This window comes from Thermobia domestica, chromosome 5, assembly GCF_964235325.1.
Source record: "Thermobia domestica chromosome 5, izTheDome1.hap1.1, whole genome shotgun sequence".
Taxonomy (NCBI): domain Eukaryota; kingdom Metazoa; phylum Arthropoda; class Insecta; order Zygentoma; family Lepismatidae; genus Thermobia; species Thermobia domestica.
In genome coordinates, this window is record NC_137458.1 from 144,149,552 (window position 1) to 144,164,220 (window position 14,669).

The following is a 14,669-nucleotide window of genomic DNA, read 5'->3' on the forward strand; positions in this document are numbered from 1 at the left end:
TATTTTGCGCCTCTCGTATTTGTTTTGTAGTTACATATAAGCAAAAACAACACTTACATTGTCAAAACATAAACTACCAGCGTAAATCTGTAATAAGCCGGTTTCTTCTAACACCAGTAGTATCGTAACGAGAAAGCTCGGTCGCACTGTGGTACCAATATTGTTTTCAGTATAGACCTCTCTCAAATTTCTCTCGTGGACAGTCTTTTTTTTTTTTTTTTTTTTTTTTTTTGCAGCCCATATTTCAATTTCTTTTTCTTTTTTTTTTTTTCTTTTTAATGTGTCGCTTTGAACTCGGGCCTCTGTGACCCATACTTAAATGCGAACCTTCTATATCATGTTATTTTTCTCCGATTAAAAGGGTTTACTGCACTTAAAAAATCGCTTACTGTTCTTATTTTTTTAGACAGAAATTTGAATTTTGGGCATGTCTAAATTTTCTGCTCTGCATGTCGAATAAAAATGCAGAAAATAAATTCTTATAATGTACCCACTGACGTTTGAATGTGACTAAAGCAAAGAAGGTTGGTTTGTGGAAGATCAAATAATGAAGCTCTCTGAAATTAGAATCTGTTTTAATTATAGGCTCTTCTTCGACCTGGGCGACTTGATCGTATAATTTACGTTCCTCTTCCTGACGCTGATACCAGGGAAGAAATATTCAACCTTCAGTTCTCCAAAACACCAGTTGGAAATGATGTCTCCATTAAAGATTTGGTTTCCAAAACAAGTGGATACTCTGGAGCAGAAGTAAGATATAGTTTCTGTTAGTCTCATGTTTAAGAAAACATCTTTAATGTAATGTTTTAATATATTCTATGAAGAAATGTATATAACTCTCCGTCTCTCTAGATATACGGTAACTTCTCATCATATTGCCATAATATTCGGTATTCCATGGGAATAGTAGTATAAACATACCATTTTGTTCTATTGTACTATAAAACTTACTTTGGAAGAGTATGTCGCATTAGTTCGTTTTACATCTAGCACTAACTACTTTTCCTATTATGGTTCCATCAATGTGTATTATACGAGGGTCATTGCAAAAGTCATGGCAACTTTTTTGTTTCCTCGAAAATGGTAACGAATGGAAAAATTCTGAAATATGCAAATGGAAGGTTAGTTCATATGGAAACATTACATATAGGGAGATGGATGAACACACACACCACCATAAAGATATAGCACGAGAAAAAAGACGATTTTTTTTTTTTCGTTTGAAACTTGTATTAGAGGAGTCGAATGCCTATGATATTAAAGGAGTGATTATGTGCCATTTCGTCCCACATGGACAAACTCTTAATGCACTGTACTACTGTCGCACTTTCCTGCAACGACACCTACGACGGGCTATTCGGGAGAAACGTCCTGAACGTCTACACAATGCATTAATTCTCCATGGCAACTTGACAGCGTGTGTGCGGAATCTGCTCTCGCGATGGGGATGGGAAATACTGGAGCATCCACCATATTCGCCAATCGTACTACTTTGCGATTATGACCTCATACCACAATTGAAAGAGCCATTGCGTTAAACATGCTTTCGAACACGTGAGGAAATTGCCGCAGCAATGACGCTTGAGATCCGAAGATTCGCTCATGTTGAAACCACGGGTATTCGGCGTCTTCCATAGCGTTGCCAGTGTGTGATGGATTCTTTGAAAGACTACTTCGAGGAACTCTTTAAGATGTCACAAGTACGTGTTCCTGTTCTGTACTATTGTGTACTCTTGCAGTTGACAGTAAAACACGTTTGCAACGACATTTTTTTTCTTTCGTCTTTTTTCTCGTGCTATATCTTCATGCTGGTTTGTGTATTCATCCATCTCCCTACATCTAATGTTTCCATATGAACTATCCTTTCATTTGCATATTTCAGAACTTTTTTATTCGTTACCATTTTCGAGAAAAAATAGTTACCATGACTTTTGCAATGACTTCGTAATATGGAGGCATATTATAATATTCCAAATGAAAGCTTCAGTAAAATATTATGTGTCACACGTGACTTAAGCTAGAACAGGACTTAATCGATGTCTTCTAAAGACTATCAGTAATCTTTAGGGTTGAATGATAGATAAGTAGATCAAGGCTTGATTAGATTGAAACAGAAATGTACCTCAACCAATTATCATAAAGTGATGTGAAAACTAGAGTTTGAGTGCTTTCTTTGGATAAAAAGTCAACGATATGTGGTCTCATCAGGAAGTAAATAACCATACTATAAAGATTTCACCATGAAGAAATACACCTGCAAAATAATGATACTCACTTTCAGAATGCATATGAAAAGTGATCTAAGTTAAGTGGTGTATACTGCCTCGATAAACGCTTTAACAATTTCTCATTGTTACTTGGGTGCTGCACAAGAAAAACTCATTGTTTATGGTATCCGGGAAGTGTCTGTACACTGCACATACTGCACACACTCGAAATACACATACTGCCTACTTAGTACCGAATCAGTACACATTATAACGTCACTGTCTAGTTCTGTCTCCCGACTTCTGATTTCCAACTCTCAACTCCCTATAATGAGTTCTGACTTTGTTATACAAATTTGAATCCAACCTTAGTGATGTACCCTGGGAATGTTCATTACCTGAAAGCGCTGGAGAATCCTTTCTTCATTCCGTTCCCTAGGTAAGCTGAGCTTTTTTTATAGGTATGTTGGAAGTAAATCGCTGCTTCTAACTCGAACTTTTTTTTTTTTTTTCGCCTGTGTCAGTAATTGAAAATTTGCTACTTAATCGCAGTCGGCTTTTTACTGATTTTGTGGGATTGGTTGTTGAGTATCTGTTTTGTAAGTGATAGTGTTACAGGTGCGTCTTTTGGCTCGAGGTCTTATGCTTATTTTATTTTCGTCATAGATTACAAGGTTAAATGCTGTCTCCAAGGTGAAGCCTTGAGAAAGTTTTGGGATCTGTGTCTGTTATATGATTGTTATATGAAAACTCATGCGTAGTAATCTATTAGCATTGCTGAGTTTCACAATATTGGTACATATTATACATACTTCATGAAAACGAAGACATCAACAAAACTAGTAGGCGCGAATACTGCTTTAGAAGTACGGTTCTGCAACCGCCTACTTTTACTCAAGAGCAGTTATGATAAAATATTAAAATCTGCCCGCAGTTGTTTCTAATTGGCTGCACAATTATTTAATCCCTTTTAATGTAAGCTAACCCAACTGAAGTTCAACCTAATACTTGCCAAATAGTCATGTATTATGCATTGTATCCTATATGTTCTAGACAAGTCGTTGCCAAGGTAAACGATTTTACAAGTATTATTCGTTAGCTCAAAACCAAAATTATTATTAATTTCAATATTGTACTACTAAGTTCTTCCGTATTATCTTATACTTTGTCTTTTTCAAATTACTTTAATATTTAACTGCTAAATTTTGCAATATATTGTTATTCTGTCGACAGCGTGCGCTGAAATCGTGATATATATACAAACCTAAATCGTCACAGTATATTTATGAAACATAATTCTTCAATTCAGAGCTTATACCTATTTATAAACCCTGGATAACAGCAAAAATATTGGAAATAATGGGGCAAAGAAGACAGTTCAAGATAACAAACAAAGAAGAGGAATACAGAAGGTGCAGAAATCGCATCAACAGAAAAGTAAAGAAGGCCAGAGAAAACTGGATAAGCAACTTGTGCAAAGAAATTGAGCAAAATATAGTCAAAGGCAATGCAGAAATGGCATATAAAAAAGTTAGAAAACAGTTCGGTGAGAAAAAGAAAGGCACAGACATTATCATAGACAAGGACGGAACAACGCTAATAGAAGAGGAGCAGATAACAAGAAGATGGAAGAAATACATTGAAAGAATTCTACAAAGGAGACAAAGTGAACGAAGAAGAGATAAAGAAGGAAGACGTCGATGGAAATGGATTAGGACCATCAATTTTATAGTCCGAATTTGACAATGCTTTGGAGAAAATGCCACATGGTAAAACCCCAGGAATAGATCAAATATCAACGGAAGTGATTAAGAATCTCAAAATAGCAACAAAGAAGAAAGTATTTAATCTTATCAATGAAATGTACATCTCGGGAAAAGTGCCAAGAGACTTCGAGAAAAGCATATTGATACCTATCCCGAAGAGGAAAGGCGCACGGAAACGCGAAGAACACAGAACATTAAGTTTGCTTTCCCATGCATCAAAAATATTGTGCAAACTTATCACAAAACGAATAGAAGGGAAAATCCAAAACGAACCAGTTTGGATTCAGGAGGAAAAGGGGAACAAGGGAAGCAATACTGAGTCTACGGTTGATTATGGAACAGCACATCAAAATAAACAAACGAATTGTGATAGTATTTGTAGATATAGAGAAAGCTTTTAACAACGTAAATTGGAATATCATGTGCAAAGCGCTGAAGAATCTAAAAGTGGATTAGAGACAGAAGAATAATATACCAACTTTATAGGAACCAGACAGCTGTTATAGGAAGAGACCAGAAGGAAGCAAGAATAAGTAAAGGAGTGAGGCAAGGATGTGAACTTTCACCTCTCCTGTTCAACGTTTATATAGAAGAGGCTATGAAAGAATTCTTTGAGAAAAACTAGAAAGGCGTAAAAGTAAATTGTCAGGTTATCAGCACAATAAGGTTTGCTGATGGCATTGCATTGATAACGGAGAACGATGAGGACTTGCAGGAAGCACTTTCAAACTTGAATGGCAGGAAGCACTTTCAAACTTGAATGACCAACTGGAGAAAGCATGCAAAATGAAGATAAATAAGAAGAAAACCAAAGTGATAAAGTGCACAAGAGCAGGACAGGAAGAGGCAAACGTATGGCTACATGGAGAGAAAATCAAAGACGTTAAGACGTTCCCCTGTTTAGGAAGTCTAATATCCTCGGACGGAAGAAGTGAAAAAAACGTAAGTTCCAGAATAGCGCAGGCTAAACAAGCATTCTATAGGAAAAGAGGACTACTAACATCAAGAAATGTGTCGCTGGACGTTCGTAAACGATTTATTAAGACACTGATATGGAGCGTGGCGCTTTAAGGATCAGAGACATGGACATTGAGAAAAGCTGAAATATCCAAGCTGGAAGCATTTGAAATGTGGTGTTGGCAGAATGCTGCGCATATCATGGACCGAAAGGAAAAGGAATGAAGACGTACTAAAGGAAGCTAATGAAGGACGAGAGATCATGAAGATAATAGGAAAAAGGAGAAACAGTATGCTTGGCCATCTTATTCGGCACTCCGATTGGATCACCGTGCTGATAGGAGGAAAGGCAGGAGGAAGACCAAGGAATTACAATTCGTATCTAGATGCAATTACGAAGAAGAGGCCTTATCAAAGTATAAAACAGCTCTCCCAAGCGAGAGAAGAGTTTTAAAATTTCCATGTTGCCCACCAACCTATGGTTGAAGTGAACAACAAGAAGAAGAAATATTTTCCTCAACATTAAGAAAAATAAATAAATAATTAAAATAAAGTATTAAAAGTATTATTTGAAGAAAAGAATATCATTGGTCTTCAGTGCAGAATAGGTTTAGTTCTTCTTTTAAGAAATACAGTGAAACTTGTATGAGACTGTTATGTTTAAATATCATGGGATTGAGTACCGTATTTATTCAATTATAATCCAACTGCCATCCTCACCCCCCCTCCCTTACCTTTCCCGAAAATCAAAATTTTTAAAAATGAAATTTATTAATGATGAATATAAAGCTTAATGAAATAATTTTCCTGCTAGATGCTAATGAATTCTGCTGTACTAGCATGTTTTTTTATATAAAGAAATTTATTTTTCTTGCTGTGAAAATTTAAAATATCTGCTAAATGCAAACATGTGATTCCAGGCTAATTCATTTGTTAAATAGATTGACAAATACCTTTGTATGTTAAAGTAATGTCACAGTCCTGAGTAAAATTTTTATACGAGCATTGAATAATTTAAGAAAAATGCATTTGCATCGATGGGAAGGGGATAGAACTTTGTGAAGAAGATTGTGTATGAAGTGTTTGCTTGAGGACGCAGTATATATCCAGAAATACATAACTTCTAAATACTATGTCAATAACAATTAAATTATTTTTTGTTACTGACAATATGGTATTTATAGTTACAAAAATCGTACATGAAGACTGTCTTTACCCATATATTCATCTATAATAACAAGTTACTTCTACTCGACTATAAACAACAATTACTTAAAAATACGATGATCCATAAAGTAATAGGTGAAGTATCATTTATAGTTCATTCCTTTAATAAACTTGTGTTTGTTAAACCTTTCTGTCCAGCCAGATTCATCTTTGTATAATATTAACTGTTTACTTATTAATTTTAACTTCTTTTTTTCTTTCTTGAAAGTTAAAAAAAATAAAATAACATAAAATAAAGTACTTGCAGTTCCATGGAATGAAGAATTATGATTCTCAATATTTCAATTGCTTTGTTTGTGCAACTGTTATCAAGAATACAAGGCCGCTGCGAGGAAGATGTAACACTTCTTTCCGTCAGCTATCATACAAAGCATTGTATTTTACTGTGTGGTACGTTGGAAGTATTTTTATATTGAAATAACTGGTGGACCCTCTGAAACGTATCAGTTTTAATATATTTTCTTTAACTGTTTACCCTTGATGAATTGAATAGTAGATCTTCAACATACAGAGTAGCAAGTCTTGTATTCAAGATTAATCACTGCACTATCCTCGTTTTCCTTGACTATGGTTTCGATCTCATTCTGCAATCTTCCACTGATGGCCAGTTTCTCCGTACATGTTACTTGTAACTAACTTAGTGTTCACGTTTTATTATTTTAGTCAAAGAAGTTCAGTTGATACGGTTCTTGTATACAAATTGAAGATTTTGGAGAATGTAAATTTTTTAGTAAATTTTAAGAAACTATTTGCAAATATATGTATATACAGATATAAATACTGCACCACCGTTTTTTAAAAATCCATCACGTTTGATATTCTGTTGCTAACTGTCTTTGTTGGCAAATCTTTATTTCGTTACCAACACTTTTTTTTTTTTTTTTTGTTATTTTTTGTAACAATGATTTTTATTGTTTATTTCGGTGAAAAGCAGAGTCAGAAACTTACCGATATATATATATTAATTTGCCCAATGTTTATCCTAATTAATCATGGCAAAATGTACAGAGATGGATTCTTTCTCTAATGTAATGCGATTCAAACACGTCTTTCCATAATTCAAGATGCCTTGTGTAAAATTTATATGTTTTCTCTTATCACTTTCACATCTTACTTTGTAAACACCAGAGAGACTAATTTATATACCTGTTTGGATTCACTCAAATGATCTGACGATTCAGATACTGCTGAATTGCTTGGGCTTCTGTAATGTGTTCTTTAATTGGACATACCGATATAGTCTTATCATGTGTCTGATGAAGGCAATGGTATAATGCCGAAACTAACACTATTATGGGATAATTTGCTTTGGTCAGATTTTATTTTTAATTAAGGCAATGCAATTCCAAAGCTGGAATGAACGGTATTCACGTCTTATCACTTTCACATCTATCTTCTTAAAAACCAGAGTAGACTAATTCATCTACAGAATAGTTCTTATGTCCAGTGAGCGACTTCTGTACGCTTTTAGAGGATTTACAAATCTTAAATCCGTATTTATATCTTCTGAAGTCAGTTCAGTGAACTTTCTTCCTGGGGTTCTTTATTGGTTCGCCACATATCAGCTGTGTCTCATTGGTAGTTGACTATCTGAAGTGTTTTGCATCACAGAAACACCACCGAAGTCATTGTCATCGATGTCTTTTTGGTCAGACACAATTAACGGTTTGAGAGGCAAGCACACAGTATCAGTTTCTGATACAATTTTTTCACTATCCAATTGTTCTAATTAAAATAATGCTTTTTCTAAAGTAAGGAACTTAAAATATGTGTTGGATATCGAAAGAAATTAGAACGTAGTTTACTAAATAAACATTTCACTGCTCACTCGATAACAATATACCATCACTCACAGACGAAGGACAAACGCAAGGTGCAGTGTTCTTACGTGTAAGTAATACTAATAATATCTGCCGTAAAAATATATATTACGTCAGTGGTTCCATTTCGAGAGGTGTAGAATGAAACATACTCGTACATAATAAACACAATGCTGATATTACTGCTGTTTACATGCGTAAACTTCCGAATCTTATGAGTTCCGAAAACTCACTTCCCAATGGTTTGAAAAATTCTAATTATTTAAAATTAGAATTTGTTAGAGGTGAAAATTCCAATTTTTTTTAACAAAATAAAAAAAATAGAGATACGCTACAACATGCATAACATAGTTTAATATCTATTTTTGAATGAAAAAAATCTTAATACATTATAATAATACATGGGCTTTAAATAATGGAAAACATGTACGGGCTACGGTAGCATTGGAATCTAATGAGTCAGACAAAAAGTCCAAACATTGGATTAATTAAAATACACTGATTTATGTCTTCCCTTCTATTCTTTGTATAAATAATATTTTTATTCGTAACTAACGAATTGCTATACATTTCTGTATTGTAGATCTTATAACGTTCCTTGTATGCAAAGTTTATGAAAAGATGCCTCACTTTCTCTCCAACAGCGGTTCCGCCTCCAGTCGAAGAAAACGAATTAAATACGTTCAGTCACGTCTTCACACTCCTTTCCCGAATATTAATAATATTTGTTCCTTAGACAATAGATTTTAGAGCCGAACAGTGACAAATATTTAAATAATTTGTCTCAGAAGTACGAAATTCATAATTATTTAAGTACCCTGTAAGTAATGAATGAACACAAAGTTTGATACCAAGCAGTTACTTTAGGATTAACACATCATATTCGATATTGATTTGGCTTTATAAAATTGAGTGGTAATGAAGCAGTTGTACTCAACAGAAAATTTTAGACTAGAACAAAGTAAATGACAGTACTCTTCAATAATAATTTTAATTACCGTATTTACGCGAATCTAAGACGACCCTCCCCCAAGACAAATAGAAGACGCACCTCCAACTTTTGAAGGAAAAATTGAAAAAATTCCTCGAATGTAAAACGCACACTTGGCGAAAATGAAAAACCTACACTGCATTGGGAAAACTATGTTATAGAAAAATAAAGAAACAATGAACTTCCTCTGGAATTTACGGTATATTCATGTGCATCTGCTGGTACATTTTTTTTCCTAATGTAATTACAGTACGACACTTACTTGCGTCAGTTTTGTAGCAATTCATAATCGGTATCATATTATACCAGTATGTGTGACTCACTTGTTTGTGCTCTTTAAACGGAGAAAGATACCAGCCACAGTATGTGGGAGGGGAAGGAACAATCTCCGCTGTTATAAATTCACAAGAATGATTCCCTTTCATTTGCCACTGGTTTGCGGGCTAGTTTTAAAGGGTTTTTTATGTCGCATCTGCGTTCTGTTCGTACACACAAAATTCACATTCTTTACAGAATCGTGACTAACGGGATTAGCAATTTTTGGCACAACTCCATCTTCTCGGGCCTAATAACTCAAATCTAAGACGTACTTTGATTTTGAAAGCAAAAAATCGACAAAAAAGTACGTCTTAGAGTCTCGTAGATACGGTACATTTGCTCAAGACGATAGATCTGAATGTCATATTTATTATCATTTCTTAGCTTTCTGCTCGAAAGTGGATTAAGTCATTACAAAAGAACAATAATGATATTTATATAAATATATACAGCGTATGGCAGTAAATTGAGCGATTTGGATGTAACTACTTGTTGCGTCAGAAGTTACACGTCACTACTGACATTTAATTGTGATGGAATCGTGGAATGACGCACAGCAAACATTCGCTGGAAAAAAAAAAAAAAAAAAAAAAAAAAAAAGTATTACAAAACCAATGAAATTCCGTGACCACACATCGTAGATTTCGGAAACATAGTGTTCTATGTAATGATCCAGTGCAGTCAAAATATGGATCAAGAATTTTGAGGAAATGAGTTCTACATCGAAGTAAAGAATATGGAAATTGGAAAACATGTAAGTATGACGGACACTATTGTCATAGTAAAAGGTGTTCTACAGAGTAATCCTGCTCTGTCAGTATGTCAACATGCGATGTCACGTGGTATTTCTGATCAGAGCCTAAGGAGGATTGTACATAAAGATCTTTACTATCACTCCCACAAATGTTAGGCGATGAACGCACTGCATGTAGATGACTATATGAGCAAGACTTGCTCTCTCTCAAGAGTTATAGAACATGATAAATGTGAATTCAGACCCTGTATACGATCTTTTGATGAATGGTGATTCTCACGTTCAACTTTCAGCTTTCATCAAAAGGCAAAACTTCCGTAATTGTTCATGTAAAGATCCTCAAAGTCCTCATGATAAGCCTATTCACGTGTGAAGATGATTAGTATCGTGGGCCATATCATCATTTGATGTTTGGAGGTCTATTTTTGAGGACGATGATGGAAATAAAGTTAAATTGACTTTAGAGCGGTATGCTAGCATGTTAGAAGAACCTTCCTCTGACCTGATTTAGCTTCGATATTCTAAGAGCCACACGTTAAGGGCTTCCATAGCTATTGTGAGGGAATTGTTTCCAAATCATGTTAACTCAAAGAACGAACATATTTCTTGATCAACCAGATTTCCGGATCAATGTGCGTATGATATTTTTTTTCTTCTTTCTATGGAAGTATTTGAAAGAACACGCCTTCTAAACAGTCAGTCTGACACATTCTCAGTGAAGTTAAAGATCGGATCCGGGAAGAGGTACTTAAATACATGTACCAATGCTATGTAAGTGATGTGTGACCTACCCGAAGAAACAGATAGTGTATATAAAGCGAAATAGAAGTCATCTTCTTAACTTTGTCGTTAAATCGCCGTAAGTCGATATAAAATTGTAAGAAGTCTATTTTTATTTTGTATAAGTTTTATCAGTATAATGAACATTTTTGAACTTCCTTATGGTATATTCATTTCACTTGATTCGCTGCCGCGCCATATACCAATATCGGTAGTTGAAATATTAAACTCCTAATACCATATGATACCAATTTGATAAGAATTCATTGATCAATGAAATAAGTTGACCACTGAAAGTTTCTTAGGCTTAAGGTACTCGGTACCATCTGAAGTTCGTTTATTTGCTTTTCCTCACAGATAGTGAGCTACCAACTTACCAACCCATTAAACGACAGTAGTATCAGTTTAGTAACTGGTTGATACAGACGTTCATATTTGTAAACACTTTTTCCGGAACTAATTTTTTAATTTGTTATTCTTAGGTACAAGCAGTGTGCCATGAAGCAGCTTTGAATGCATTGGAGGAAGATCTGTCAGCAAAGGAGGTGTGCTGGAAGCATTTTGCAACGGCTTTGAGCAGAGTGACGCCACGAACTCCGCCATCGTTATTACAGCTCTATGAAAAATATCTTCATTGCAGTGGAGGTGATTTGCTGTGAAACTGACAATCTCCAGTCATCAATATTGTGGTATAAAGAGTGCTTCCCTTTCTAAGTAATCGTAAGCTGTGGGATTCTATCATTCTCTGTGATAATCGGTATTTGTGAGTCAGGTTTCTTAATCAAAGATTGTAAATTCTTCCCTTTACATTGTGTATAAGCTTTGACATTAGAAAATATGTCTCCGTGTTCAAAGATAAATTCGCTTGTACTTTAGCTAAGACTTCTTCGAAATGGTTCTTTTTGAATAATGTCCTGTAAGAGGCTGACCATTTATGGACAAAACCATAGTTACAGATCTTAATATCGAATACATAGAAGATAAAAATAACAAAATGAACATACCTTAGTGTTCTCTAAAATATTGACATCATTACTTCATATTATTTAATTTCCAGACATCATTACTTCGTATATTTAATTTCACACTAACAGATATTATTACAAACAGGATATTAAGACTAGAAAATTGGAACAAAAACTTCCTTTTTAATAATAATATATTAATATGTGTTACACAAAATGTTGTTTGTCAACAAATATCAGATTTCTGTTGAAACCAGTAAGGAAGTCACGTCAATAGTATATTGAGTTGAGTTGATTTTGAGTTTAACGTCCCTTCCAGCAGCAAAGCTATATGAAACGGGACCTACTGATTAACGTGAAATCCGAACCAGATGAGCTCCCGCCGAGAGTTGAACCTGAGTCTCCCACGTCAAAGGCGCGTACGCTAACCGCTTAGCCACGAATGAGCTCCAGTAATATATACAGTATATCATTATAAACTAAGAGAAGCATTCTTCAAACAACTCTACATAAGAATTAATATATTAGATAAGCTTTCTTTTACAAAAGCAATGTGACTTTCCTCAAAAGCCGCCGCTGGTTGAAACTCTCATCCCAACATGTCTTCTGAAGAAGTATATTGCTGAGAAGCTTCCTTCTTTTCACTAAAGTTTTACACGTTGTTTACTCCAGTCCTGTCCTCGTTGATCTCAGTGTTTTTAGATGACCTTTAAAGTTTTGTTAATATTAGGCTATTAAAAAAAATATTTAATTCCTGGCAGATTTATTCCAGGTGTACGTTATTCAGAGCAACGAGTAATGAAAGTATTAAAATTCCCAATCCAAAGAAAACTAAAAGATTCTCAATGATTTCTTAATATACGTTTGAATCCCTATTGATTATTACGCACCACTTACAATGTATAGTGTCAGCCCTTGAAGAAAGTCACATGGGTAAACAATATAAATGTTATCGCTAAAAGTTATGTATTAATTCTTGCAGCTGTAAGAAGCTTTCTTCTCTAGTTTGTACCGGTAACATTTATTTATTTTTTTTTTTTTTACCAGTGTGACTTTCCTCAAGAGCCGCAACTGAATGTCGATGTATTTTGTCCTTCTAATATGTGCACTACATTTATACTTAGTTGGGTGAAATAATGTATTAATCAGTAGAGTATCGAGAACAAGAGAAATTGACATACCAAAATCAATCCCTTGCGCAACCAGCAAAATAAAGCTATGCCAAAAGGGAACACAAGAAATAATTTCCCTTAAGATGACATTTTAAAGTCGCTCTAATAAGGATTGTTGTTTTTTTTTTTTTTTTTTTAGACGTAATTTCGTTCTTTCCCCAACTTTTTCGAGTTAACGGTCTTGCAGCGAAAGAAATACATTAGGAGTTGTTAATTTATTTTCTTCCCTTAAATCGTACAACGTAGAGCTTGAAAAGTACACTGGATGAATCAGTGTACAATTAAGTGTGGTAGTCTCATGAAAATGTAACGATAATTAGGGATGTAGCGATACCACTTTTTCACCGATACCCGATACTTTTGGACACATTTCTTATATATTGTCAGGAATTTTAAGAATAATGAAATGATCAACATTGTAGTAGATATAAGGCCAAAATTTGATGTACAAAGGCAAACAGCAGAATTTCATATCGGCTTAAAAAAAAAATAAATAAAATAAAAATAAATTTAATCCAGCTCACATAAAATGAACTAAAAAGCAGCAAATACTTATATAGTGTAAACTTAATTCTAAGAGTCCGTGATTGTTATTTAGAGTGATAATGTAATTTGATACTTACATTTATTTACAGGTCCCTATTACATACATATAATACAAACGGATACTTCCGTTATAAATTTTTATTGTTTACAAAATTATGCATGATGAACCAGGTGTTGCTGTGTATATTATAACAAAAAAAAAGGGTTATTTAAGCGAAGTCGAAAACGACAAAACTATTTATTATCTTTAGAACTAATTGTTTTTAACCAGTGAAACTTTTCAACAGTTATATGCATTGTTATGAACTAATTCTTAACCTCCAGTTCACTTGTCGGAATTCATAGTTTTTACAAAAGGATTGTCCATCACATCAAGGAAATTGGTAACACGTCCGTCTCGCATAAAAACTGTATCATTAAAAAAATGACATACGAGAAACCGAATGAAAACTTTCTTCCAATCCTGAAATTAATGTTATTATAAAATTATATTTTTTGTAAATGCAAAATATTACAAGTCACTTTGATTGTAATTGTAAGACTTTGAAAAAGTAACATAAAAGAATAACAAGAAGTAAATTTTATGTTCTATTCAAATCTTATAAATAGTTAGTAAAAATACAAACAAAAAAATTCTATTTCAAAAGTTTCATTCATTTGTAGTAGTTTCGAAATATTTGAAAACAATTTAGTAATTTGCAACATCTCGTGTTGCACTAACTCTTTTCTAGTAGTTGAAATTCAGTAAATGCAAATTACAATGAAGAAACATAAGTGCTTCAGCTGTTCCAGGTTTCATTCTACTTCTTAAATTATCATATAAATGTCCACCAATACTAAAAAGACGTTCACTTTCAACTGAAGATGGAGGAGCACTGAAATATTTCTTCACAAATTGTACAAGTAAAGGAAAACTATTTGCATATTGTTTCCACCACGATAGAGGATCATCATTTCTTGGAATGCACTGCATTGCAAGATAAGTGTCGAGTTCCGTTAGGAGAGCTTTGGAGCATTTTTTAACTTGAGTATCTTCTGAAACTTGCTTCAAGTCCCAAATATCAAAATGTGTCATTTTAGCAGAAGTGGGATCATCCGGATCTGAATCAGAAGGTTCTTGCGAAGAAAGATTTGGTTCATTGCGTACCACTGACTAACTTTGAGGT

The 14,669-nt window shown here is 34.1% G+C and overlaps 1 protein-coding gene across 3 annotated transcripts in view; it reads left to right on the forward strand.

The window, feature by feature from the left end:
* LOC145686146 (ATPase family gene 2 protein homolog A) overlaps nucleotides 1–12,083 on the forward strand; it is a 66,919-nt gene extending 54,836 nt beyond the window's left edge. For all 3 annotated transcript variants that reach the window (XM_081759134.1, XM_081759136.1, XM_081759135.1), the window contains exons 9-10: nucleotides 586–750; nucleotides 11,303–12,083. In XM_081759134.1, coding sequence (XP_081615260.1) covers nucleotides 586–750; nucleotides 11,303–11,479 — 342 coding nt within the window. In that variant the 3' untranslated portion in view covers nucleotides 11,480–12,083. The remainder of the gene's footprint in view (nucleotides 1–585; nucleotides 751–11,302) is intronic.
* The last annotated feature ends 2,586 nt before the right edge of the window (nucleotides 12,084–14,669 follow it).